The sequence below is a fragment of the Polyodon spathula genome, chromosome 16 (assembly GCF_017654505.1).
Source record: "Polyodon spathula isolate WHYD16114869_AA chromosome 16, ASM1765450v1, whole genome shotgun sequence".
Taxonomy (NCBI): Eukaryota; Metazoa; Chordata; class Actinopteri; order Acipenseriformes; family Polyodontidae; genus Polyodon; species Polyodon spathula.
In genome coordinates this window covers 5,211,310-5,237,900 of record NC_054549.1, presented here as the reverse complement: position 1 = coordinate 5,237,900, position 26,591 = coordinate 5,211,310, and the positions used below count along the sequence as shown (strand labels likewise).

General features: G+C 40.6%; 1 protein-coding gene across 2 annotated transcripts; it reads right to left on the bottom strand.

The window, feature by feature from the left end:
* Positions 1–2,409: 2,409 nt before the first annotated feature.
* LOC121328251 (rho guanine nucleotide exchange factor 19-like) lies at positions 2,410–26,591 on the bottom strand. 2 transcript variants are annotated; one of them, XM_041272823.1, is made up of 17 exons: positions 26,331–26,591; positions 11,589–12,200; positions 10,678–11,139; positions 9,744–9,873; positions 9,626–9,673; positions 9,454–9,533; positions 8,592–8,842; positions 7,690–7,850; positions 7,305–7,457; positions 6,675–6,804; positions 5,773–5,847; positions 5,559–5,648; positions 5,175–5,332; positions 4,779–4,937; positions 4,611–4,690; positions 4,391–4,495; positions 2,410–4,235 (listed from the first exon to the last, which is right to left on the bottom strand). In XM_041272823.1, exons 2-17 carry the CDS (start codon positions 12,166–12,168, stop codon positions 4,078–4,080), a joined length of 2,820 nt encoding a protein of 939 aa, XP_041128757.1. In that variant the 5' UTR covers positions 12,169–12,200; positions 26,331–26,591; the 3' UTR covers positions 2,410–4,077. The 2 variants fall into 2 exon arrangements, with proteins under 2 accessions (XP_041128757.1, XP_041128758.1); XM_041272824.1 differs by lacking the exon at positions 9,626–9,673.

Genomic DNA, 26,591 nt, shown 5'->3' with positions numbered 1-26,591 from the left:
CAGTCACAATTCTGCAAGCTGATAAATGTGAAATATAGATTTCACATTAATCAGCTTGCGGTATACTGCCACAGTCATTTCACCGCTAACCACCTGTATGAATGCTTCTCTTAATCTCTTACAAATCATATCAAATGACTGTTCAACCTTATGCAAATTTACTGCAAAGGGCAGAGAAATGGTAAAGCATGCTAAAGAACAGAGAAGTGTGTTAAAGCACTGTAAAAAAAAAAAAAAAAAAATTAAATTACCTTTGCTAAATGAACTGTATGGTCACGGGAAAGGCACTGTAAACTGCAATCTTTCAATTCAGATTTACCAGGGAAACTTTCACAACGGAAATTAACTCAAAGGGGAAGACTGAAAGGCTGTATTTAAAGTAGAATAAGAAATGAGGAGAAAAAACTACATTTCCTACAGGTTTCTAAACAAAAGTAAGATGTTATAACATCGTTCAGAAATGAACTCATTATTTAAAATACGCATTGCAATGGCACCCCAGACGAGCACTGCAAATGAGGGGGATCATGGGGAACCGTGTCTTAAATGCATTGGGTGGGGTTTAGAGGAGTTATAGAGATGAACATGTTGGAGCAGGTCTGCCTACTGTGGTGTGAGGAAGGAGATCTGTTTTGTTATTGTGTTTTGCGGGGTTCAGATGGATAGTTTTGCCCTAACAGTCCCGTGTAATGGTTACTATTGCAACTGGCAACTCATTACAACAATTTTTTTTCTGTTTCAATTAATCACACTAGTCATTTAAAGAGTAAGTATCTTCAAATGACATTTTCCGTTTTAACGTTTTACAATATGTGCAGTTATTCTAAATGGATCTTATTGCTCTTATTAAAGTGCGTTTTTTTTTTTTTTTTTCATTAAGGTGCTTTGACAAGTTCAGGAGCTGCTTTTCAGTTTTAGATGCTGCTATAGGCAGGAGTAATGTAAGCTAGATTAGAAAGCACCAGCGCCATCTAGAGCTCAGGAGTGTATTGCCAACATAGTTAAAGAAAACTTCCCATGTGGAAGATCACTAGATGGCTCTGACTCTAAAGAGACCTTGTCAGGTTTAACCAAGGAGATGTGTATCTAAGGCAGGCAGCAATCACTGCAGAGCAGCTCCTGAAATCCAGTGAAAGGACCTGCACACACTTAATATAAAAATGATTACACATCATTACAATGTTATTATGCATAGTTACAATGTACGTAATGTGTAAATCATTATGCACAATATATGTAGTACAAAATTGTATCAGAAAAGGGTTACGGCTAGAGTGAAGTTTCGAGTTAGGGTTAAGGTTATATCATGCAACTATGCTTAATAACATTGCAGTTATGTGTAAGTACACATGTGTTTACTAAGTAAAAAAGAGACCAGTCAACAAAATAAGAACATTGAATTTAAAGATATTCAATAGCCAAGGCTTGAAAGGTATTCTTTTACTGAAGCCTGTGAGAATCATTCGGACATGTGCGGTAGAGCGTGCGGGTAAAGCACGTTTCAAAGGTCAATGATGTGTGGGCACTTGCATGTAGATGGTTGAACTATTTAATGTCAGCGATAAAACAACGTTCATCTACCTCTCATGCCACCTCTGTAATCCATTACAAAATAAAGTAAAAATAGACACAAGCGTGCACATCAACAGCCACGTGTGGGCAAGCACTTCCTTCACATTTAACGTTGTCAAGACTCTTGATGAAACCACAAATGGGGAAAAAGCATGTATCTGTGAATAAGAAGACAAGGTGCAGGTGGGGAGCTATCTTTTCATACCAGGAGAGGAGAGTCTTACTCCAGAGGCTCTTTGTTGAAATAGCTGTCTGATAATTTACTGGTGTCGTGATCCTATATCGAAGCAGACGTAGCAGAAGTGCTGAATTGCTGTTTAGTGGAATTCTGATGTGCATAAAGTAGACTTTAAAGACCATAACAACGCCAAAATAAATGTCGATAAACTTTCAAAAAACTGTAAAGGCTACATTTAAGTTGAAAACATAACAGGAGATGTAAATATTTGGCATACAAATGCTCACTAATGAGGTACTAAGAATCCAGCAGATTGCTTAGGAATACTGTTAATGTAAACAGTGAAGGGTTTATTGATGAAAAATGCAAGGACAAAAAGAAATTGGTTTTCCTCAGATTTCAGATCGACTTTAGACTCCCACCCCCCCTGACGAGACAAGTTAAAAAATACGGGGCTAAAGTTATGAACCGTTCTTTGACTTGATGTCAGACACACTGCAATGCACACATTTTCATGAACATGAGAGTAGGAGGAACAAATTAATGGCAGTATTATATCAGAAGGCTCTATTCAATCAAAAAAAAAGTGATATTAAATATGATTGGCAAGCAAAAAATAAAACGCGAGATGTTAACCAAAAAAACGTATTTTTATTTTTGTTTTCTTGTGTTGAGGGGGTGAGGGTGTAACGGATTTGCGATAATAACTAAATAAATTAATACATAAATTACATTCAATTTTTTTAAATCAGGGTTTTTTTTTTCAGGTGTTTTTGACTTTTCTGTGTATACAATGTCAGGATGGGGAGGGTGATGTCCAGCAGGTGCAATTCAGACAAAAGCCTCAAATTATGTCATTAAATACTAAGTAATCAGACAACACAACATGCTTTTCTTAAGATTTATTTTTATGCTAACCCAAAAGCAGATCCAATCATAACGGGCTGAACAGGACATGTTCGTTCAAAAGATATGATTGTGCATACTATTCTATTGCAGCCTCCCAAGCGAACACAGGTTAGGGAAAACCTCTACTGAGTGGTTCCATTTGATCCAATAATGGTTTTATTTTGCAGATCAGGTAATTGAATGCTTGACTCTGTTACTTTTGATTCTATTTGGTTCCATGCAAAACCATTACATAACATGACATTGGTGTTTATTTAAAGGAACTGATCTTGCCATTGTAATGTTTCTGCATTAGAAGCACACGTATGTCTCACAGAATGCAGTACAGTACATGTTTGGCTCACAGAATCTTACCTCTGGAGTATGTAAACTATTGGTATATCAACAATGTCTGCTTTCTGATGAAGTGGAGTGCACCCGAAGACTAAACTATAGGATCATTTAGTACACAGATACCAAGGAATAATATCTCGTACCCCTTTTCCACTGGCACATCCGAGGCCCTCACAGTAGGGGGTGGTTTTCCACTGGCTGTTTGTCGAGCAAAGTGAAAGCCAAACTATGAAACAACACATCTGAATCTGGCTCGGAGCTGAGCAAGGGCATGGGCGAGGTTAATGATTTTCGTCATTGAGTTGCGGCTTCTAAGGCCGAGTATCTTGCTCTTCAGATCCAAATTACAGCTCTCTCTGAAATCATTATTATCATCTTTGTGTAATCAGCCCTTCGTTGCATTTCAGTCTTATTCAGTGACATATGAAGAACGAAGTGGCTCGGTTGTGCCCTGGAAAGGAGGTATCAGTGTCAAACTGAACATGATTGTGGAACGCTGTAGCCACTAGGACCTGAAGAAATGGTAAAAGAAAAATCACGCCTAGCTTCTGTGGCAATAATGATACACACTGGATCTCCAGCTAATCAGTCTGAATATTGCACCATGCATTAACGATGATAATAATGATAATAATAATGATCATAATGATTAGGTTTCTTGCGCCTGTGTTTATTTCTTCAAAGCTGCATGCCTTCTGTCAGGATTCAATAATCACATATGCCTTCGTAACAATAAAAAACTGGAGAGTACAGGACCCGTTCCTTATTGAGGAATGAAAAAATAAATAAGGCATTTAAAACAAATTGAGAAGCGGTCGTGCCGGGTGTAGGGAATGACTTGTGGGAAAAGGTTCCGAGTTCCTGTCCTTTAAAAGAACCCAAGGAGACTGCAGAAATAAATCATTGAGGACACCTAATAAAAATCAATCACCGGCTGAAGTGCTGTAAATCACTTGATTGCTAACTCCAGCAGTAAACACGCCACTCCACAAACGGCAGGAAAATCCATTGAGGGCTGAGAATTCCTGGCTACTGGTGTGTGCAGTGCCCCCCGCCCCCTGCAGGCTGTGGCTAGTAGTGCAGAGCTACAAGTACTCCTCCTCCAGTTTCTGCGTGGCACACTTGATGCGGTTGTTTTCTCTCAAGTTGCGAAGCCGAGCGCTGCGGCTTGTGATCTCCTCCACGTAGTTCCTGGGGAACCAGCCCCGCTCCCCATCCGAAAGCCTGATCCCCTCGATCCAACCTGGTACAAAAACAAAGCATTATTGTATACGGTATTCCTGTTCGGAGCTGGCTGATTGAAAATACCTTTACAGAAAATAGGCTATTCATCAAGACAGCAGTTCACTGTATAGAGTCTATCCTCATTTCCAAGCAACACCCTTCGGACTATCTCACCATCACTGGTCCTGGTTTTGGCCTGAAGGATGTCTGCCTTCTCCAGTGTCAGCTCGTCATGCTCCTGGGCTTTGTAGCTCTTAATGCACTGCACCTGGGCTAAGTCTGAGCAGAAAGAGACAGCTGGTCACCCTGCAGCACTGGTATCCCACTCACACACTATTACAAGCTTATCCCTTCACCCACTCCTGGACACACTCAGTCACCTCCTCAGCCTCACCTTCATTCTCACTGATCTGGCCCTTGCTCATCACAGGGTCCGAGGGGAACATGGCTGCAATCCACCGCTGCTTCTCACTCCTAAACAGGCAGAAACCATTCATTGATGTATTGCAAGGCTAGCGTGGCCCTGTAATTCATTTATGAAGATGTGATTTAGGACACTCACTCCGTGTCTGCTTTGAGCAGGATCTGGTGCTTGACCCGTCTTTCCTCGCAGAGCTGCAAGTGGAAGATGAACCCGGAGATCCCATGCAGCTTCACGTTCAAATCCTTCACTTTCAGCTCCCCGATCTTCGCATGCACAAACACCGCAAATTTTCCGGTCCTGTACGCAAACCAGGGCATATTCACGAAATAATTTAATGCTGATCTCTGCGGCCAACTTAGTGCAATCAAAAGCTCTACAGACCCTTTGGTTCATCTTAACATCTTCGTGTTAAAATGTCAGTTGGTATTAGCTTTAAAAGTGAACAGCTGTATATGTTGCTGTACCTCCACATGATGCACACTGTATAAATACACTACCCTGCGTCCTCAATGCAATGTCTCCCAGTGGACTTACTCCTTCTTCCGGGACAGCAGCAGACAGTCGTTGAAGAGATGCAGGTAGACAGGGCGCAGCTTGAACTTTGACCCAGACATGCTTATGGTCTGTGTGTCCACCTCCACCAGCTCACCGTGTTTCACCAGCCAGCGGGACTGTGAGATGAGCGGGAAAATCTGCAGGGAACAAAACGAGAGTGGACCGGGGTCAGGGTTCAAGTTGATAGGGAGTATATATATATATATATATATATATATATATATATATATATATATATATATATATATATATATATATATATATATATATATATATATATATATATATATTTTTTTTTTTTTAACTTTATTAATAATATAGAAAATATAGGGTTGTGTTAAGGAGAGGACTTCTCGTCCCTACCTTGCCTTCAAAATGGATTTTCTTGTTGAGGTGAATGAGCTCCTCAGTCCTTTTCATGGACTGAACGCTGGAGTTACACTCCTTGATAAGCTGTGAAAACAATCAAAGGTCAAAACCTGAAGCAACAACACAGGGCTGCCTGTGCAGTTAAGCATCCTTTCTTAGTTATGTATCGATGGTCCCAGAAACAAGGTATTTGCATGCACCACATTACCCTTTTCAGTTCATTAAATGCCTTGGTGGCTGTGTCTTCATCCCGAGATCCTGGGGCTGTCCTCTTTAAGATATTCTAAAAATTGAAAATAAAAAAGGAAGAACATTATTAGCCAATGAGGGCAATATCAATGCAGGTAACTAGTTTTTCAAATGGATTTTGTCAGGGCTGCTAAGAATCATATTTTCAATTGTTAAGTAAGGGTTTTAGTACTTTCTTTTTACTATTTTTACAACCAGCACATGCCTCGTATTATAGACACTGTGTTCTGTTAATACAAGGGAAAAACATTAGTCCTTTTCAATAATGTATGAACGAAATGCTCAGTGTAATTGCTGCAGGGCAGATGAGTGCATGGCGTGCCAGGCTCTTCTCAGAGATAAGGAAATTCATATTCCCTTATGAAAATAGAGTTAGAGTTATGTTCAGTGAGTTATAATGGCATATGCTATTGTTTTGTGGTATGTTGGAAAAGGGAATTGCTGTGATTAATAAGCATCGGTTAAGAAGTCTAGGCACACAAGTGGTAATAGGTACAATTATGTTATCTCATTATAGTAATCAAATATGAACTGCTTCAAAAGAGCAATGCTCTCAATAGAGACTAGAGCAGTGTCTTAATGTGTCCCTTTACCTATCCCGCCATCCGTTATCTTGAAGGGGTGTTTCTCAATGTCCAGCAGTTGCTTTTAAAACCTTTCAATTGCATTGGCATGTTAAAAATTATGTTTCCAGTAATAAACATTTAGACTAAAAATGTCAAATCTTGAATCGAGCAACACTTGAATCATCAACTCCAGTGGTTTGGAAGGTAAGGACGTGCCATAGCGGTTATGGTTTAGGCTGGATTACCACACGGCTCTTGTGGTGCACGCCTGTGGAAGGGGTTCCCTACGTCTTACCTCGACCAGCATCTTGAGCCGTGTGATCCTCTGGAAGGGCAGGATGAGGAAGGAGGTTAGAGGGAGTCGCTGGCAGACCTGGTCTTCCTCAAGCCGGGCCAGGATCCCTGGGAAACGGGGATTCTCCTGCCTGGAGAGCAAGGGGCAAGTTGCAGAGTCGAGTTAACACAGCCAAGAGGGGGTGATGCTGTCCAACTAACTGCTGAACAAGTCTGTATCATTTACTGAGGTCTCAGGTCAAATACATCTCTCCTTCAGTGAGCCATGTTGGGTTCAAGACCGCATTTGGCCATCCACTGAAGGGGCAGATAGAGCCCGCCATGAAGTATATATACGTTAATTAATGAAATCCATCAATTCAGACAGGCTTTCAAATCACTGAGCCCCGAGATGGACATAAGACTATGAGTTTAATAACACACCTGAGTTTGTTACATACAGACTGTGGCTAATCGAGCTTGTATTAAAACCTATAAACGGTGAAACTGCTATGTCTTATTTCCATCCCCAGAACCTCAACTCAATCAATAGGATAAACACCCTTGGCAATTCCTGGACGTATATCTCAAAGGATTCTCCTCCTGGTTAAAGGTGAATGAGTTTTGAGAGTAGTCAGCTGTGGTTCCTTACAGCAGCCTCTGGTAGGTCTGTTCCTGGTATGCCTGGTTGGTCACGTATGGCAGGTAGACTCTGCGGAAGGCAGGGCAGTGAGCCAGCACGATGTCACACACATCGAAACGCAGGATATCTTCCTCCAGTCGCACCTCCAGGTCCTGAAGAAAGCTGCAGTGACAGTGGAACCACACAAGACCGTTGTGAACAGGACGTAAAAATAAAACCAATCAGAAACGATTGCCTGAACCCTGATCTGCACAACTGAAACTTAGTGATCCAGGGTTTTCAGTCCTTCGCTTTTCACAGGCAATAAATCTCTACTATCCTCAAAAGCAGTCCTCCAGTTCCTTAACACCATACATCCTCCATAACCCTAACCCTAACCCTAACCCTACAGTACCTCTCGCTGACAGCCTTGACATTGGGCAGTTTGGAAAAGAGCCACTGGCGTTCCTGGGCTCCCAGACAGTCAGCCAGCTCCCGCGAGCACATGAAGTGATCCACCGCAATGGACAGGCTGCGTATGTAGGATGCCTCGGACGTCACCAGCTCAAACTTGGCCTGCTCGACAAACACACAGACAGACAGGCAAACAGACAGCTGCGGTCAGCCTGGAAACGCAATTATTCATGTGCGTCTCACCTTTGCTCTACTTGAACGTTTTTGTAAGAACCTGGGGTATGTTCGGTTGAAACAGCAGTCAATCTAAATGCTGCTGTCATTTAAATCTCTAAAATATACTGTCTATATACTTCTAAAGTAAAAAAAAAAAGATATATACAAATAAGACTCCCATAACCTTTGTTCACTAATAAAAAAATACCTATTTTAATTATTTAAACAATGGTTTTTGATCAGTTCTACACACACCTTATGCTGGATATAGCTTGTTTATATTCTGCAAACATGAATTTGGAATGGAAGGGAGGAAGCAATTTCTTTACACAAATGCATGGAATAGCCCACCAGGATAGCATTTAAAAAAAAAACGACTGCATTCTGTGCTTTTAAATTATGTCCTCCTAGTAGGGGTGGATGGTGTGATAACAAGGGAGGAGCCTTGATAGGCCGAACATCCTTTTCTCATTCCCAAACGCTTGTTCTTATGTTCTAACTATTGGAATGAAATCACATCCTTTGGGGCACATGGAGTTCTCCCTCTTTACTACACTTGTCTTAAGGAGGGCAGTGAATCAGCCAAGCGTACTCTCTTGATAAACCCCCTATTTGGTTAGTTGAAATCCACTTGCTAATGCTGATCGGGTTTGGCACGTCTATGAGTCCGGATTTACAAGCCCTCACCTCCTGCAGCTTGCGTTCTTCGTTGCTGAAAGTGGCAAGCATGCCGCTGGAGCGCACGTCAGGGATATCCTGCCACAGAGAGAAGGCGGAGCCTCGCGAGGAGCGCGGCGAGCGGAAGGAGTTGTCTGGCGAGATGTTGCAGCTGGGCTGGGCCACCCCGTCCTCATCCTCCTCGTTGATGGCGTCTGCCCACTGCTGCCTCTGAATCTCACGGTTTATAGCAACGTCGCTGTATTCCTGGTACAGGATCGCTGTGGAAACCACAGAGCAGAGTACCCCCTTAAACAATATTTCAGAAGCCTGCATGTGCAAACGCTACCATAGATCTCCTTCAGTCACTATGTGCGGAATTGCACCATGTTAAGTTTCCGATCTAGGTATCTATTTTATAATGCATATTTAGATTTTCTTTCAAAGTTATGGCAGGGCAACTTCTCAAACTCCATAGAGTTCACACAAACTGTTTTAAAATTTCAAAAAATGTAATTAAAAATTTCTGACCGAAGGAGATATATCAAATGTGGCAAGTATGAACGTTGGCCTTTAAACCTTGTGATGCCTTTCCTTTAAGTTTTTAAAACATCTACAGTGCTGAACAGGAATGTCAGATCAATACTGATGTTACACAATTGTTTTATCTGCTGTTATTTTATTGATCTGTTTTGTGGCAGTCCCCTGATATCAATGGCAGTGTCGTAAAGCATTCAATATTTATAGTGGAACAGGGTAGCGGTTTTTAAATTAGACCTGTGACTCTAAAGAGATACATTTTTCATGAATTTGTATCATTCTTCAACTTCTTGACACAGTCCCAAATAAAATAATTTTTAAAAAAAGATTCAAATATAAAAATTATTCTTACATTTTGGCATAAATTTTGAAAGCCTGTTTATGTAGCTGGGGAAAGTTGGCGTGAAGGTATTCTCTTCTATGGAATTCTTCCTGTAAAGAGAATGAAAACTCAAACTCATTTTAAAACAAGCCTCCCAGTCTCATTTTATAAGTATAAAAAAACATATTTATAAAAGACTTACAGTGAATTTATAAGGCTTGAATAGATGTATAGAACTGGATAGGATTTCCTAGCAAAATATGAATTTGGTTAGACCATCTTTTAAATTGGATGCAATTGAGAATCGCTGTCTGTCTAACCTATGTCTTGAGGTCCCCTTGTGCACGTGCATGGTACAGTCACCAGGGAGTGGAGGTCCTGGTCCAAGGGGGCTGTGAGGAGCACTGTCAGTGGAACTCGCTGAGCTCTGATCCCTGGCATTCTGCTTGCCTGGGGCAGATCCATCAAAGACAACGGAGAAGATTAAAGCATATCGACATTCTTCACAGTCCTCACAGATCAAATGTCTTACTCAGTAAAATAGGCATTTAGGTTTAAGTGTGCACAGAAAACTGCCAATATGGCCACTCTAGCAACTGATGATGATTGACCCTTTCAGCACTACCCTGTACTTTTGCTCTAGCAGACTGAGAGCTGGTTTCACAGTCCTTGATTAACACAATCTTGGATTACCTTGTCAAAGGTAACATTAGGCACTGTAGTCCAATATTTGTACAAAGCAAGGTCTGTGAAACCTTCAGCAAAACTGTTCAATTAGCTATGCAAGGGTAATCTTTCTATAAAATTATTTAGTACCAGAGAATAATTTAACTGTAGCTAGCAAGTTTTAATTGTTGGTACTTTTTTCAAAATGTCAAAAGACCACAGCTGTGGCCAAAAGTTTCGTATTACCTAGAAATTTAGGCTTGAGACAATACAAAATAAAAAAATCTATATTAACATAATTTAGATATTTTATTTAATATCATGTAATCAAGGAAACTACAAAATAATATTGCAAAAGTCTACCGGAAACCATAATAGTAATACAGTATTTCATGTCAGTTTCAAAATGTAAAATTGTTACGTTTTTGACAGTTTTTCATTAAGTATATGGAAAACTAGAAGGCGGAATTTAATTCAATATGTTAACATGACATTAGGCAACAGGTTTTGTTCGGCTTTATGAAGCAAAATTAGTTAATTCTATAGGGTGATGCAAAGCTTTTGGCCATAGCTGTACACATCACTTACCTTCAGGACTGAGGCTGCGCGGGCCCCCTTTGTCCTTTGGCGTGACCCTGGCGGAGAGCGATTTGCCCAGTTTGAGGGAGAAGGAGCTCTTTCTCTGAGACAGCTGCAACCGGCTGATCAGTTCCGAGGCAGAGAACCTCCTGCGTTCCTGCTCACTGCTCCGAGAGCTCTGATTGGCTGTTTCCACAGCCAAAACACCTTCGGAAAAGCCTGTCGTGTAGGCCGCATCTGATGAGGATTTATCCTCGAGAGTCTGTCCCGGCAGGACGGTGTCCTGCTTGTCTGCGGGGGGTTTAGTCTCTGTCCCACCTTCCGGCAGGACTGTGTCCTGCGGGAAGGCTTTGTCTGTGTTCAGCTCCTCTTCGAAGATGCTCCCAGGAAAGAGATACTCACACTCCAGACTCGGGCTGCTCAAAGACTCGTCGCTGAGACTCTCCGGGAAGTACACTCTCATCTTCCTGCCTACAGAGCAAAAGTACCCTGCTGGTTAAGCCTTTGTGTTCATTTTTTGAACAGAAAGTGATAATCGTCTGCTACTCATTCCTTTATCCTTGTTACTATCTTTATTTGAATGGTTTCTTGTGGTTAATTGAGGACTGGCCAAAGTTAATATTGTTGACATCACATGATACCACCATGACAACATCAATGTGTGCATGTAAAAATCTTATACTACTTTACCTGCATGCCTGAAAAATGGAGTAGTAAGGTGTTTTTTTTTTTTTCAGTTGTGCACATTGATGTTGCCATGGCGGCATTATGTGAGCTGAAAACCGTACTGTACTGTAGTATATTGGCAACGGCTAGAGAAATAACCACCAGACATGTTAAAAAGAACACACAAGTAAATAACAGAATTATAAAAAAAAGACTTGAATGTGTGTGTGTGAAGTAGGAAGTAACAAACTCACGGACTGACTTCTCCCGATCGGAACCCTGTGAGGTTCTCCGCTGCAGGGCACACAGTTCCAGACTGGGCCTGATGTCAACAGTGGGAAAAGAAGCATTGCAGGACTCCCAGCCACTTAGGGGAGAAGGAGGGGTCCTAGTAGGAGGGACTGAATTCCTCTCCAAGTCCCTCACACTGTGTAAGTCCACCCAGCTGGGCTCCATGATGGGTACATCCTCAGGTCCCACGTTGTGGTCCACATTGAGCCTCAGTCCTCTGTAACTCCAGCTATCTGTTGAACACACAGTGCTAGGCCATCCACTTGAGTCTGAGTGGCTGATGGCTGTGCCAAAACAAGGCCCCTGGCTCTCCAGGGTTGGGGCGTGCAGTCCGTTAGCGCTAGAAAGGTCGGGTAGCTCAATGAAGGTCAGTGACTCCTGCTTGCACATGGCAATGTGGTGCATGGGGAATGGCCTGTCCTTCAGGCCCTCGCTCAGAGCCTGGGCCTCAGGTGAGCTGGGAATCCACATCTCGCCACTCTCTCCTCGGTACAGGAACGCTTTGAGGTGGGGATGGAAGTCAGGAAGGGGGCGGTAGTCCATATCCAGGGAGAAGGGTGTGCAATCACCTGACGCTGAGAGACCGAAGAGGAACAGAGAGAGACAGTTAGTTGGACACCTCAGTTGGATGTAATATTCAGTCAAGTGCCCTCAAAAGAAACCTTAAAACTGCTCTTGAATTCAGATCTAAACCCTAAGCATTAAACCATTGGATTCTGTTAGAGAAAATAGTCTTCAAAATGCAAGAAAACTAAACAGAACTAAACTTTATTGGTTGTTGACTTTATTTCCTTTTAATTTCCTGTTTTACCGGTAACTGGACCTCCCCTGAGATGCACATGTGCATTCTGTGAAGCACATAGGAAACTGTGAGGCCAGGTGGAGTTGTGGCAGGATAATTGGGCATCACCTGAGCCAAATGGCAAATGAAGTCTAGAAAAGAAAAAGAACAGCAGCAACACAAGAGACATAGTGTCCTAATGCATTTTACTATGAGCTTGATTAGCCACAGCGTGTAGCCAACAAAGCTACAGACTGTAGTTGGTGGCCAGTAAACAATCATTTCTACATTGAAACACCCAAACAATAACCCAGGCCATTTTTATTGCCAATTGGAATGATGTGTTTCAGTGGATGGGATCTGAACCAGGATAAAACCACTCACTTTTATTCCTGGATCACTAGATTCCAACCAGGCCCCAGAGCCCAGAGGTGAAGGCAGCTGCTATCCTGTAGAGGGACATTTCTACTGCTCCACCCGGGTCTCCTTCCCCTCCCTCCCTCCAGACAACAGGTATGCAGCACCTAATCCTTCCCGAGCCACCAACAGCATCATCTGTGCCGAACGCAAACCTGTAATACTGCTAACCCCCCTTTTGTTAATCTGTCTGTTCTTTTGGGTAAAAAAAAAAAACACACATGCTGCATCGCTGATAACTAGCTACTACCTGTGCACTTCCCAAACAATGAAGCTTTTCATCTCCCACCAGCTGGAAATAACTCCAGGAAGCCAGGAGCAGCTTGGGAAGGGTAGGTGTGTAAGGGGGAAGAGGTGGGGGTGGCTGCCTCCCAGACACTTTATAGAGTGGTTGCCTCTGTCTGACGGCCGCAGCCTGTCTTCAGCACTTTTGTTATTAATTGGTGCGAGATAAACTCTGTATGGTTTCCTGCTGTGTAATCTGTAATGGCTCACTGATAATGAATCCTGGTTAAGCAGGAGTAACACCAGGACTCCCAACAGAAAAAAAAGAAGATTTGGAAAAATCTCATTGATGTATTATTAAAAACAATGTAGAATCATGAGCAGACCACAGCGTTACTGGTAGCAGCAATTACAACACTGTACAGTGATATGTTAGCACAATGATATGTCAATGGTTCTCCAGTGTGTAGTTCTTTATGCAGTAGCACTGTGATACCATGGTCCTGTGACTGTCCCTTAAATGAGAACCACTGCTAATCCAAATCGTGTTATAGGAGAGCTAGCCTGATAAAGACCCAAACCTGGTTGCATTAATGATCACAATAAGCTGTGCCAGTTCACTAAGCTCTTCCATGGGGAGTTTCATTTTTATGGCTCATGAAGAAAAAAAATACAACCAGACCATTTAACTGGTGAGACGTTTTCAATATTATTCCAGTCAGCTCATTTTTATCTCTTTAAATTTTCCAATCCGTGACACATCCCTGCCTGTCTGAAATGTGGTTTTGCATCATTCAAACTCAATCAGGCTTAATTAGCAACACAAAACCCTTACTCAAGTTTACAGCCGCTGTCTATTATAAATCCAAAGTAAAGGTTCCATTTCAGTTGCTCCAGACAACAGGTATGCAACAGCTAATCCTCCCTGAGTCACCAACACCATGATCCGTACAAAACACAAGCTGCAATATCGCTCTGTCCATGTTCCCTGAAATATATAAATGCTGCATCTCCCAGTTGCTGATCTGTTTCATCCATTATAGACTTGACTGCAGATCTTACAGGCTTTGATGGGGAGCTGAAATAAGATGCTTATATTTAATTGCACCAGTCTTGACAGTTGCTAGGGGGGGGTGCTGATACTCGTACACATTGCATCTGGGTGTTTAACCAATGTGTGAAGTGTTTAAGGGGTAGCTGTGACTGACACATCAATCCCTACAGAGCTGAGAGGCCACAGACAGATTTGGATGTAATTATAACATTAAGTAGTCTTGCAGTAGTGAGACAAGCTGAGACTTGTACAGGCAGACAGAGCAGCCATTGCAGAAACACTGACACAGCGATTAAGACTTGCTGTTAAATACCCAAACAAACCAAAATCACAATAAAAAATACAACACAGCAGGGTGAACACTGTGAGAGCTTCAGTAAAAAAGAGGTCTTTCTGCATTGGCACAGTGAAACTCTACAGCTATGACCAAAAGTCTTGCATCACCCTGTATAATTAACTAATTAACTGAAACCTGCTGAATAAAGTTATGCTAGCATATGAAATTACATAACACTTTGTAGTTTACCATATACTGAACAACAAACTAAAAAAAAAGATAAATTTGACATTTTGAAATCTAACATGAAATACTGTTTTATTGTTCCAGTAGACTTTTCAATATCATTTTGTATTTTCTTTGATTACATGATGTTAAATAAAAGATCTACATTATTTCCATATAGGTTTTTTTTAAGTTTTTTTATTATGTCTCAATCCTAAAATTCTAGGTGATGCAAAACTTTTGGCCACGTATACATGTTCACGTATTCTGCAAAAACTCTGGTAGTTTATTTGTTTAGTGTTTGTTCTAAACTATCTTGGTTTTTGTCTTTCAAGTCCTTTCATGTGTTGCGTCTCCATTTTTGACTGTAGAAACAATATACATAATCACCAGGCTTTATTGTATCAAACAATGAAACCAATTCAACCAACCGCTATAGCAGCCGCGCCCAGTAATATCAGAGTGGAAACGTGCTCAATCGAAATCACGCATGCGATAGTAAAGCTATAGTCGGACTGTAAACTTTGAGCTGCTAAATAAAAATGATATACTTATGCACAGTGTCTTAGAGATAACATAAAATACCTTTAAAAAAATATTTTTAAGACCATCATTTTCTGTTACTTTCATCTTCATTTTGAGTCGCCATGCGTACCCCCAGGGGTACCCCTGGTTGAAAACGCCTGCCCTAGGAAGTGGAGCATCGGGGTCATGCTACTCTACAGGGGGGCCTAACTGAATATAGCCACTACTGGTCACTGCTTACACACACGAACCGGCCTCAATCTACTGGTGACATGACACCTCAATTAGTTTTTATGTGCAATCCCACCTTTAACATTCCTGACAGCCAGTGGTTCCAGAATTCTGAAATGGCCAGTCATGTGGTTCCCCTGCTGTGCGCATTCAGGGTCACTGGAAACACGTTTAAATGGTTTGCAGACATTCTATGAGTAAGCATTTTCAAGGAGAATAGAACATAATCTCTCAAACTGTTTCCCAATCTGGGATGCCCCTAGGCTACTCTGTTCAAAATAACACTGTTTTGCAACAACCAGAATTTTTAATCATTTGTCAACCTAGTGAGGAACGTCGTGTGGTTCTGTCAGTCTGACGTGTACATAAAAGTGAAAGAACGGTACACAGTATAATCACTCCAGGACAGTTTTCGCTTGAATGACCCTCTTATATTATATGCTTACTCACCTCTGCTTTCCCATTTTAAGTGCCTGCTATGATTTTGTTATAATGGCTCTTTTAAATGTATGTTACTATTTTAAAATGGTGATACATTGCTCTTTCCCTCACCTGCCAAATCAAAGGATCTCTTTACATTACTTCCTACTCTCACTGGAATTCGGCACAAGCAAGCTCTGCTAGCTGTTAAACGAAGCCTTCCATTCTCGGTATTTATTATACATATGGTTTTATTGAAAATTTTAATATGAATATATATTTTTTTACATTGTGTTTGTGTTGAGTTTTCCCAACTTTACACACTAACAAGTGTCTGTTGTTTACAAAGTTAATTGTAAACTGGTGGTTGTTTAAAAAACTGTAAACTCTAAATAGTTTTATACAGTAACCTGTAATGAATCCATCCACCTAGAGAGCCACCGACAGGCTATTTACTAAGCACAGGGCGGGGAAAGAATTCCAACTATTTGTGCAACATTAAAACTGAGCTGCAGGCTACTTCAGACTTGCAACTCTGGAAAGGGCGCTGTTTACACTAACACTGTGATGCTCAAGTGTTATGTGACGTTGGGTAAATTGTGTTTACACACCTCTTAAACCACTGCAGGTCTCTGTAAATTCTGCACAGAGTGTGTATTGAAGTGATCGCCTATAAAGATCATGATTCCAGTTGTTTTTTTTTCTAGCTTGGAAATCAACAAGCCTCTTTTCATGAAAACGCTCAGTAAACCAGGTTCATTGATCAGGGTTTTATGAAATTAGATTGTAAATTAATAACCGGGGTGAAGTGTTCCATTTCTAATCCTGCACAGTAACTCGACCTGACCAAAAGTCGGGGTCTCTAATGATGCATGAAACAGGGCCAAACCCAAATTGATCTTAATCGTTTTCAAAATTAATTATGTATAGGGACTTGCAACTTGGACAGGGGTGGGCAATTCCTGTCCTGGAGGGCTGGTGTCTCTCCTGGCTTTTGTTCCAACTGTACCCTAAATTAATTAATTTGACCAATTAAGCTTCTAATAAGCATTAAATTGGTCCAATTAAGTAATTTAGGGTACAGTTGGAACAAAAACCAGGAGGGACTCTGGCCCTCCAGGTCCGGAATTGCCCACCACTGAACTAGGGTGACCAATGCAACTCACATCCCAATGCATGCAAGTGTTTAGTTCTGATACAGTACCTCTCTGATTTACATTATAAAAGCTCCCCATAGTAAAAGTAGAGCAAATTGTAATAAAGCACAGTGAAAAAAATTGTAAAGCGTCCGTAAAAAGCAGCGGGGCCAAATCCTGGTCCTGGAGGACAATTCCACTCCAGGTTTAACAGGTAAAATGATAACTACTTCAGGTTCTGGGTGGAGGTTTAACTTGTTCAAATAAACAAATTAGAACAGGGTTGGAACAAAGACCAGGAGTGGAAAACCATGGTAAATTCATAGTATAACCATGGGGAAAATGACCTTGCAGATTTGCTTAATGGATTTAGATCGGCAAATACCGATGTGAATGAAAAAAATGAACTGTCCCGGTGAACCTGGATCCATATGGTCAGCCTACTTCAATATCCAAGTTAAGCAAAGAACAAACTATACAGCAGCGTAACTAAACACTTCATCTGTGTGTAAATAACCAATAGGGGCCTGTCTGACACTACAATGATAAGAAAGAATGATTTTTTTATTGAATTCTAAATAAATATATTTACAGTGTAGAATCACTATGTATATGCTCTAGTTCCCTTTAAAATTATATCAGACCTCGACTTTATCACAGTGATCCTTAGGTAAGAGATCGGTTTGTTCTCATGGCCCAAACTGCAAGGCCAAGAGTTTATCATTTAAGATAAGAGAATATGTTTTATGGACTGTGCTACGATGAAAGCAGCTGAAGACACTGAAAGGCATCTAGTCGAAATGTTTTTCATTGATTTTTGTTTTTATGTATTTCTTAGTTCAGCACTATTGCGTGATTCTTAGATGACTGGGGCCAGTATACAAGATCATATCCCATTCTGAGAATGCTTGCTGTCATAAGGGACGAAGGCACAAACCAAACGCTGGTGTATTTTTATATTAGCAGTAATTCTGCTGGGGGTGATTTGTTTCTAAATGATACAAAATGAAAATAAAATCATTTTGAATTCTGTGTTTTTTGAAGCCAATGAAGACTTTTGAAAAATACTTCAAGTCAAAACATTTGTCGTTGGATATTGAGTTTCTTTTCGAATCTACACACATTACAGCAGCTAGTCGGACCGGCTTGGGGGTCTGTATGTTTTAAAGACTGTGTGTTAACATAACTGCTGTGTGTTAACATATTCTGCCGATATCATTCAGGGAAGAAGATGGAAGAGGCTTTAATCATAGCAGTGAATGAGCACCCCTACGATTCTGTACATTTTTACAAAGAACTGTAAAATTACAAGTGGAAAACACGCCAGAGGAAAAGTGTGCATCCTCCACAAAGAGAGCAGAACTGAGGAAGATTAAAGAGAGATCATGAAGCACCTCTCCCTCCTTTTTCTCTTACTCCACCACTTGCACCACTGGTGCAAATCAATAAACCCAAACTCTCTTTCTCCTGACAGTAAGCCAAGCACACAAATCCAGTAAAAGTTCTTTTTTTTAAGCAGTGCATTGTCTATCTTTCATATAAAATCATTACGTTTTTGTTGTTGTTGTTGTTGCTGTTGAAGGCCAGATTGTGACAGTTAATGATTTACTGAGTTACTTTGAAGTTAGTATGGATCTCAGGGACTCTGTATTTTGATATCGATCATAAAATCAGAAAATTGACAGCCACTTACACTTTTTACTGCCACTGAAGGTCTTTTTCCCTCGCTAAGCAACAGTTACCCTGGCATTGATTATGTACCCATCATATGACTACAAGCTCCTGCATTAAAAACCTCTGGCTGCAATTCCTTCTACCAGTACTTTCACTTACAGAAAGGTCACTGGGATACCTGTTTCATACCAGTGCATTACTGTGAAGAACCCTAGCAGAACCATTAGCGAATCACAGCACTACCAGCAATGCCATCATAATGGAAACATATTGCAGTCCTATTACAGGTAGGTACTGATTTACGTTATAAAAGTTCCCCGTAGTAAAAGCAGAGCAAAGTGTAATAAAGCACAGTGAAACAATTTAAAGCATGGGTAATCATTTAAAGTATGGTAAAGCATGACAAAGATACATGGCAAACCATGGTATAACCATTGGAAAAAGCATTGGAAAAGACATTGGAAAAAGCATTGGGGAAAAAACATTGGAAAAAGCATTGGAAAAAACATTGGAAAACTGCAAAATTACCTTGCAAATTTAGCCCTTAAGTTTGCTAAAGTCGTTGAGAGAGCTAGCAGATATATACAAAAATAAACAGCTATTTCAACACAGAAGACCAACACAAACCTTGAACTGCTCAACAAATTAACAAGTAAAACAACGTAAACACAAACACAGGTGCTCTTATCCCTTAGCAACCACAAACAAATGCACGCTCCGAACAACACCGGAATCTGATTAAAAAACAACTGTTAACCACATCGGTAGTACAGTACAGTATAGACCCAATAATGAAGAATCAACATGCTGTAACGCCACAGTGTGCTACAGTTGAGACAAGCAGCATACAGACAGCTCCCATATTCCAAATCATACTGTTTGTTTTTCAAATACAATTAGGAAGACTACTCACAAGCTAATGCTAAGAGTGGGCTCGCAATTGTCACGTTTGAATGTGATGCATTACAGAGACACAGAGAGAGGCTTTTGCTATTGCCAGATGACAGTACAATCTGAGCAATGCGTGGACTTATTGAACATAGACTTTCTGCACAGCCATTTGCCGTTACCCAGGGCTCTTTAGAATTTTCATGCCTTTGACTTTTTGGATCCTCCATATGGAATTTTAACAAGTGAAAGAGACAGGAGCGGTTTAAAAAGACGCACAGACTGTCTCCCAGTGTTGAGAGGGATCACCCTTCCTGTTGTGATACTTGAGAAAATGGACCATTATTCACAGACCTTTTCCTTCAGAGTATATTGATGAGAGTAGAAAATGCACACTAAAGTTCACAGGTTTCCAAGTCATTCCTAAAGCTCTTTCATTCAAAGTCTTTTCTGCAGAAACATGTGTGTCTATCTAGAAAAGCTTGATGTAACTTGACACAAGAGTCACAAATATTAATCCCATTTTGAAAAGGGTTACAATAATGGTCTCAGATTCACAATAGCATTCCAGTGGGATATCAGACAGCTGTTCCTTTGGAATTCCTATAGATTTGGGATTAACATTATGCTGTTCTCTTTTCTGACTTGCATCTCGTTCAGTTCTGGAAACAGAAGTGTAACACAAGCTGTGCTAACCCAAAACACAAACTGTGCAAGTTGAGACAAGCTGTATACACTTGTTTTGAACTGTCAAGGATAGTTCTCACAGTATGTTTGACCTACAGGTCAGGATTCCTGTGAGAACCTGCCCAAAAAGTCTCCTGCCCTAAAAAAGACTTAAAATAGCAACTCTCAGTAAACTGACTGCAAACTACTTAAAAAAGCTCATCGCTTTCTGGAAATGAAACAATCTAAACTTGCTTTGACAGCTAGCTGGCCAGAATGAATTCAGCAAGTCTATTATGGGTTAATGGTACTTCAAGAGGTATTAATGCAATGTAAAAACTATAGTCAACAGACTCCTACAGCAGTGTAAATATATCTTGCTGCTTTGGTAATGAATGCATATGAATCCATTCCATTTGTGACTTCCTAGTCAAGTAGCCTTTCGCCATGTAGGCAGTTTATAAGGACATGGGTTGATATTTGCTTCATCATGCAAGCCATCGTCCTCTTTCACCAAATCCAGGCTGGATCTGTATTTTAGGAACTTGACTCCACTTTGTAAATTACTTTGTAAAAAAGAAACCATTAGAAACTTGCCCAGGGGCTAATGGCGTGTTAAAAATGGACGAGATGGGTAAAAGTCTCAACATCTCTTATTCATGTTCATTTTTTCCAACCATCTCAAGCCGGGACACTCCTGCTAATGGTCAATATATCAGTTGAAATATAAAAGTAAAAGTTTATCTAGATCAATTTTAGGCTGGTTTTCAATTCTCAATGAAGCCTAGGGCCTACAGAGCTACTCAATTGAACGCAGAGTTAGAACTGAGCACACCCCGCTCCCCCTCCCCATGAGAACGCTAAGCCGCCCTAGCCAGTAGAGACCTGAAAATAGTCAACGAGTAGGCTAAAACAGCAATTTAACTGGCAAGAAAGACAGCATTGCTTTTCATTAGGCAGGCAGGTGTGCTGCCATGTCCATTAAATAAATTGTGCGTCAAGAGGGATAAATACCTTTTATTACATACACCTGCAGGGCACTTCCATTCACATATCTTAATGTTACCAGGGTGCCGAGGACATCAAGACATTAATGATTTATATCTTAAGGGTGGCTCTTTCTATAGAGTATACAGTAGTTCTGCAAAAAAACCCTGCTGTGCTTGCATGTTTTTTTTTTTTTTTTTTTTTTTGATAAGGATAAAAATTTATACCCTGCCTGAAGAAAATGTGTTGGTAGTTGCCAGGGATAGGGTTAATTTCTGTCCCTTCCAGAAGCGTGTGTGTGGCTGTATTTGCACAGCCACGTGTGTAATTAGTTTATTTTATTTAATTGACTACCTGATAATTAGTTTTTAGTTTAATTAGTATCACCTGACTATAATTTAGCAGGCAGATATTTAAACAGGGAGAAGTGTTTGATTGGAGTGGCCTCCAGTTTGTGTGAGTAGAGAAGCTGTCATGATGAAGAAACTTGTGTGGGTTCGTAAAGGAAGAGTGGAAATCTTTCTGTGTGTTTGAAGAATTGTTTTAATCGGTAAACAGCTTAGCCGTCCAATTTTAGTGAGGAACCAAAAGTGAAAAGTTTAGTTAGCGCTCCGAAACAGAGTTCAGTTTTTGTTTGGTATTTCAAATAACGGGCTGTGAAAATTAAATTTCCTGTGTGTGAGTCAGCCAAGCACAGTCGTAGTCAAAAGTTTACATACCCAATGGAAATTTATAATTTCTAGAAATTTCTCAAAGAAATAATTATAGGAAAAATCCTTCGTAGCAAAATTTTTGCTTTTTTGGATGAGGAAAAAAAGTTAGAAATATAGTCTACAATTATTTATTACAGCAATTGTTTTTTACTCCAAAAAAAAAAAAAACTGATTGTTTATTAATAAAATCTAAAGCCTTGGCGTTATCATTTAAAAACGAATTGGCTTGAAGAACCGAGAGATTCTCAGTGCTTTAAGGGAGGGCTAGTGATAATGTTGTTACAGTTAATAAGATAATGAAAGGTGTTTTAAAGCATTTGTTTCGAGATCAATGGGATTGTTAATATGCACAGGGTGTCTTATCCAAAGGAGGCCCCTATACTAATACTGCAGAAATAAGGGTCTTCTACTGAGTCACCAACTCTACTGTCTGCGCACCTGATTCATGGTGGAGGACCCTCATACAAGTACTTCACCCGTCGTCGTCTGCAGGGATATGGTACACGGAAGAAACAGTGAGAGATGTCAAGCTTCATTCTGCGAAAAATTTTCTTTTGAATGTCCCTTCATAATCAGGGAGCATATTTCAATGTGAACAACAGCGATTCAGGGATGGAAGTAAGAATTGCATAGCAGTTTGATACACTCCTGGTTTTGCTGGGAGTTTAATAACACACCACTGAGCTTATTGCCTATACTCTGTGGCTAATCAGGCTCGTAGTAAAACCTGGAATGGGTGAAACTGCTACATAATAGGATTCTTATTTCTATCCCTGCAATTACTATGAAAAAAGACCCAAGATAAATAATGATAGATAATTGTAACCAAACTATTTTGATTTTGTGGTAATTTAACCCAAATGGCCTTATAAATAAACCAATGCTTCATTCGAAGATAGATGTACAGCAATCTGAACTGTGTGAATCACAGTAACAAGCAGAGTTTCTCACAAATCCTAAAGCTGCATGATGAAAGGGGTGTCATCTTGTTCGGTATGGAGGCAGAGGAAGCTCAGTAAATGATATAGCTTTGCCGTCGCTGTGGTCTCCCGGATTTACAGAGCTTGTTCTGGCTTGGTCTGCAGCTGCGATGGCCCTGGGAGGAGCTGAGCATGAGTTCAAACATGTCATTATCTTGTAACAGACCTGAGCTGTGCTTGGGAGCAACGCAAAGCAGAGCCCCTGAAACAGAATCGACCTGCAGCAACTGCACAGGCCCAAAACAAGGATAGAGAAACTGACACCAAGCTGGCTCTGACATACTAGAACCAACTTGGAGACACTGTGGATGCAATTTCATAACCTTTCATCTTGTAAAGAACAAGGCTGGGTGCATATTGCAGTATTTCGTTCTTCACGCGTGCTTTGATTTTTTTTTGAGACATGTATCTCTGGTTAGCAGTACATACAATGCGCCCTTCATTTCTACACAGTATTACAATAAAAAACAGTTTCCTCTATAAAGCAGCGCTCACAGTCTCAAAAGATTTTTTTTTTTGGTAGAAATGTTTCGTGTGGTAAAATGCAAACAAGCATCATTCAATGAACCTTTACACCTGTATGTTGCTGTGTAGAATGCATCTCTCTTCTCTCCAGCTTCAGTTTCTCGATATCTAGTTTGATCTGCTGATACAGGATTATTTTAATGAAGGCTTTGATACGTGCTGCAACCTGATCAGATTGTTTACAAGACTTTAATGACGATGTCATCCTATTCAAAGCACAAGGGAAATGCATTCAGGGTTTTTATAATGGGTTATCTTTGTGAGGGGAGTGTTACTTGCATACGTTTTCTTGAATACAATTACTAATAGCCTTTTGTTACAGGAATATATATTGGTTTCGTAAGCAGCTTTACTGTGGGCTATGTCAATTCAGAATTCCCGTAGAATGTTGGAGTAGACAAGTGGAATTCATTTATTAGAATACGATTAATAATATGGGGATTATGTTGGCGTGCATGATGTGTATTAAAACAGCTATGATGTATAATAAAGATTCTATTCACAAAATTTCTTTTTAGGTCAGTTTGCTGTTTTCGTTACTACAATGTAAAGCTTTAGGTCAGAGAGGTATGCTACTGGCCTGAAACTGTTACACAGTTGTCTGTTGACAATCAGTCACTAATCCTGGAAATATAAACCTTACCTCTCTATGTGTGTCGATGCCTTCTCTTTCCAAACTCCACCTCTCTTTTTGGCCTTACCAAGAGGGAAATTGAAATCTTTCAGCATTCACAGAGTGCTGTCAAGAAACTGATAAGCCAGGCCGAACACCAACTTGTCATATGTTGCGTCTAGAGGTTCTACGGTGCTACCATCTTTTTGTAATAAAATATTCTCCTGACTAGAGTAACTTGTCTGATGTTGACAAAAGACAAATGCACCTCTCCCTTGACGTATATCTCAAAGAACATACGATTTTTCAGTTTTCATTTAAAAACAATATTCTGTACTGTATTGCTGACTGGTACTGCACTTTATTAAGAGGGTAATAAAGAGATCATAGTTTCAAAGGAGAGGACAATAAACAGAATGACCTTTGCCCATGCGGTTTAAGAGGGCTTCTTTAGCTTTTTAATACTTCCTGAGAAACCAATATGCAAATAACCTGGTACCAGAATTCTAAATAATAATAATAATAATAATAATAATAATAATAATAATAATAATAATAAATCGTAAACTGCATACTCCATAGGGTCACAGTAGTCTTGAGATATCTCAGTCATATACTTTCTTGAGAGTATTTTATTTGTTAGTACCTGGTAACAGAATACACAGGTATGTGTAACATTTGTATTCATTTCAATTCGCAGACAAATTGAAATAAAAAATCTCTTTATTGTGTGGACGGGATATATATGAATAAAGCAAAAAAACTTCTATTTAATTATTCTGCTGGCAAAGTGTGTAGGAATTCCTTCTTTCTTTCTTGGATGGCTGGTATCTATCTGACACACCTCAATTATACTTTTACAGGTGTGCATACTTCTGTTTGGAATTCAAATCTCACCCCCCCCAAAAAAGCTACCGTGTTGCATTCAATTTGTCACCTAGTATCAGTCTGTGGTGTCTGCTTGCTCCTTTATCCCACAGTGTAGCCCTCTGTGCAACTTGCTTTACTACTATACTGTCCAGTTGGTTTACATCATCCAGTGGCACAGCTCTCTCTCCTGCATCCTACAGCCACTGCGTCACCATCTCTGTGCTCCAGCGGCTACCTGCAGCAGTTGCAGGTTATGAATGTCATTGAACAACAGTAGGGTTACCAATGCTTGTCCAGTTCCAAGAGGGGTCGGGTCTTAAAGGATCCCAAAGATTCAACAACAACAGTGTGGCTTGGTAACCTCTTCCATATACACAGTATAACAGCTTGTGCAATGATTTTGTTTGACTGATTACAAGTTACAGTTAAATGAAAGACTAGAGTCCCAGCTGTACAGCAGTCTTGACCTCCCCAACTGTAACAACACCCTGCTGAAAATTCCAGCAGCTGCCGGTGAACTGGGGACCAGCAGGACGAGGGAATTGGAACAAATATTGACTGGTTTCCAACTGGATACCAATCAGGAATATAACAGACAGTGTGCAGCAATTAGATTCATTTAGGAGTGCAAACAACAATCAATTGACTTCCGAATGCTCAAGTAAAAGGAGCACGAAGCAGCTGAACCAGCTCTTAGACCCACTTTAAGACCAGTTAAAAACATTTGATTAAATAGACCAGTGCTGCTTGAATTACCAGCAGTGCAGTCTCTATGGGTTTATTAAGGAGGCTACCTGTAAGGACCGATATGCTACAGTGTGAGAGCTATAGTCAGACTTTCACAATGTACAGTCATTTGCCTAATGACTGTTGTTGAATCTCTTACAACTGCCCTGGCAGCACATTGCTCTATGGCGGAGGAACCCTGTATGACAGCCCCACAAACACATGCCTGTTTATGCAGCATAGCCACCATCAGCTCACATGCTCCACATAGACAATTCATAATGGTGTACAGGGGTCCAATGACCACTCTAAATGCTGTACCCCACAGTAAAAATAAGTCTACACAGCATTATAGTGTCTGTATCAGATGTTACTGTAGTTTATATCTTGTTCTTTAAAGTGCTAGCACACTACTTATAAATTTCTTCTTGTGGGGGGTTGGGATAGGGGTGTTGTGCCCCCAAGTATAGAAATCCCTACTAAGCCACTGCTACCTGCAAATCATGACCCTAAAAATATAACCCCCCCCCCCCCCCCCCGCAAATAGCCAGCCAGTGTTAGTGCTACAAACTAAACAGTCTGCCCTCTTTGAAAATATATATCAATAAGAACAAGTTCTCAAGCTGCTCTGAAGGCACTGGGTCTGTACAGAAGAGCACAGCCATCAGGACAACTAATGCTGATCAATAGGATCACCATTGATACAGATTTAGTACAGATACAAACAAGCATAAACAAAGCTGACTTAATCAGTACAAATGCTGGCGTTTACCTCATTGGAAATTGTGTCTCCTTCCCCAGCCACTGGGAAGCCTCTCAGCTGAGCTCCAGGTATAGTGAGCAATGTCTGGAAGCACTGGGGGTCCCATTACTGCCCTCGCGCCCCTCGTAATCCTTTTCTGCAGCTCCTAATCCTCTGCTGATCCCCAGCGTCCACGACTTCCTGGGTAGCGCAAGGACAAGAAAGTTCCTCCTTTCCTTGGCTGCAAAGTCCAAAACACAGAGCACACACACCAGTAGCTGCAGCAGCGAG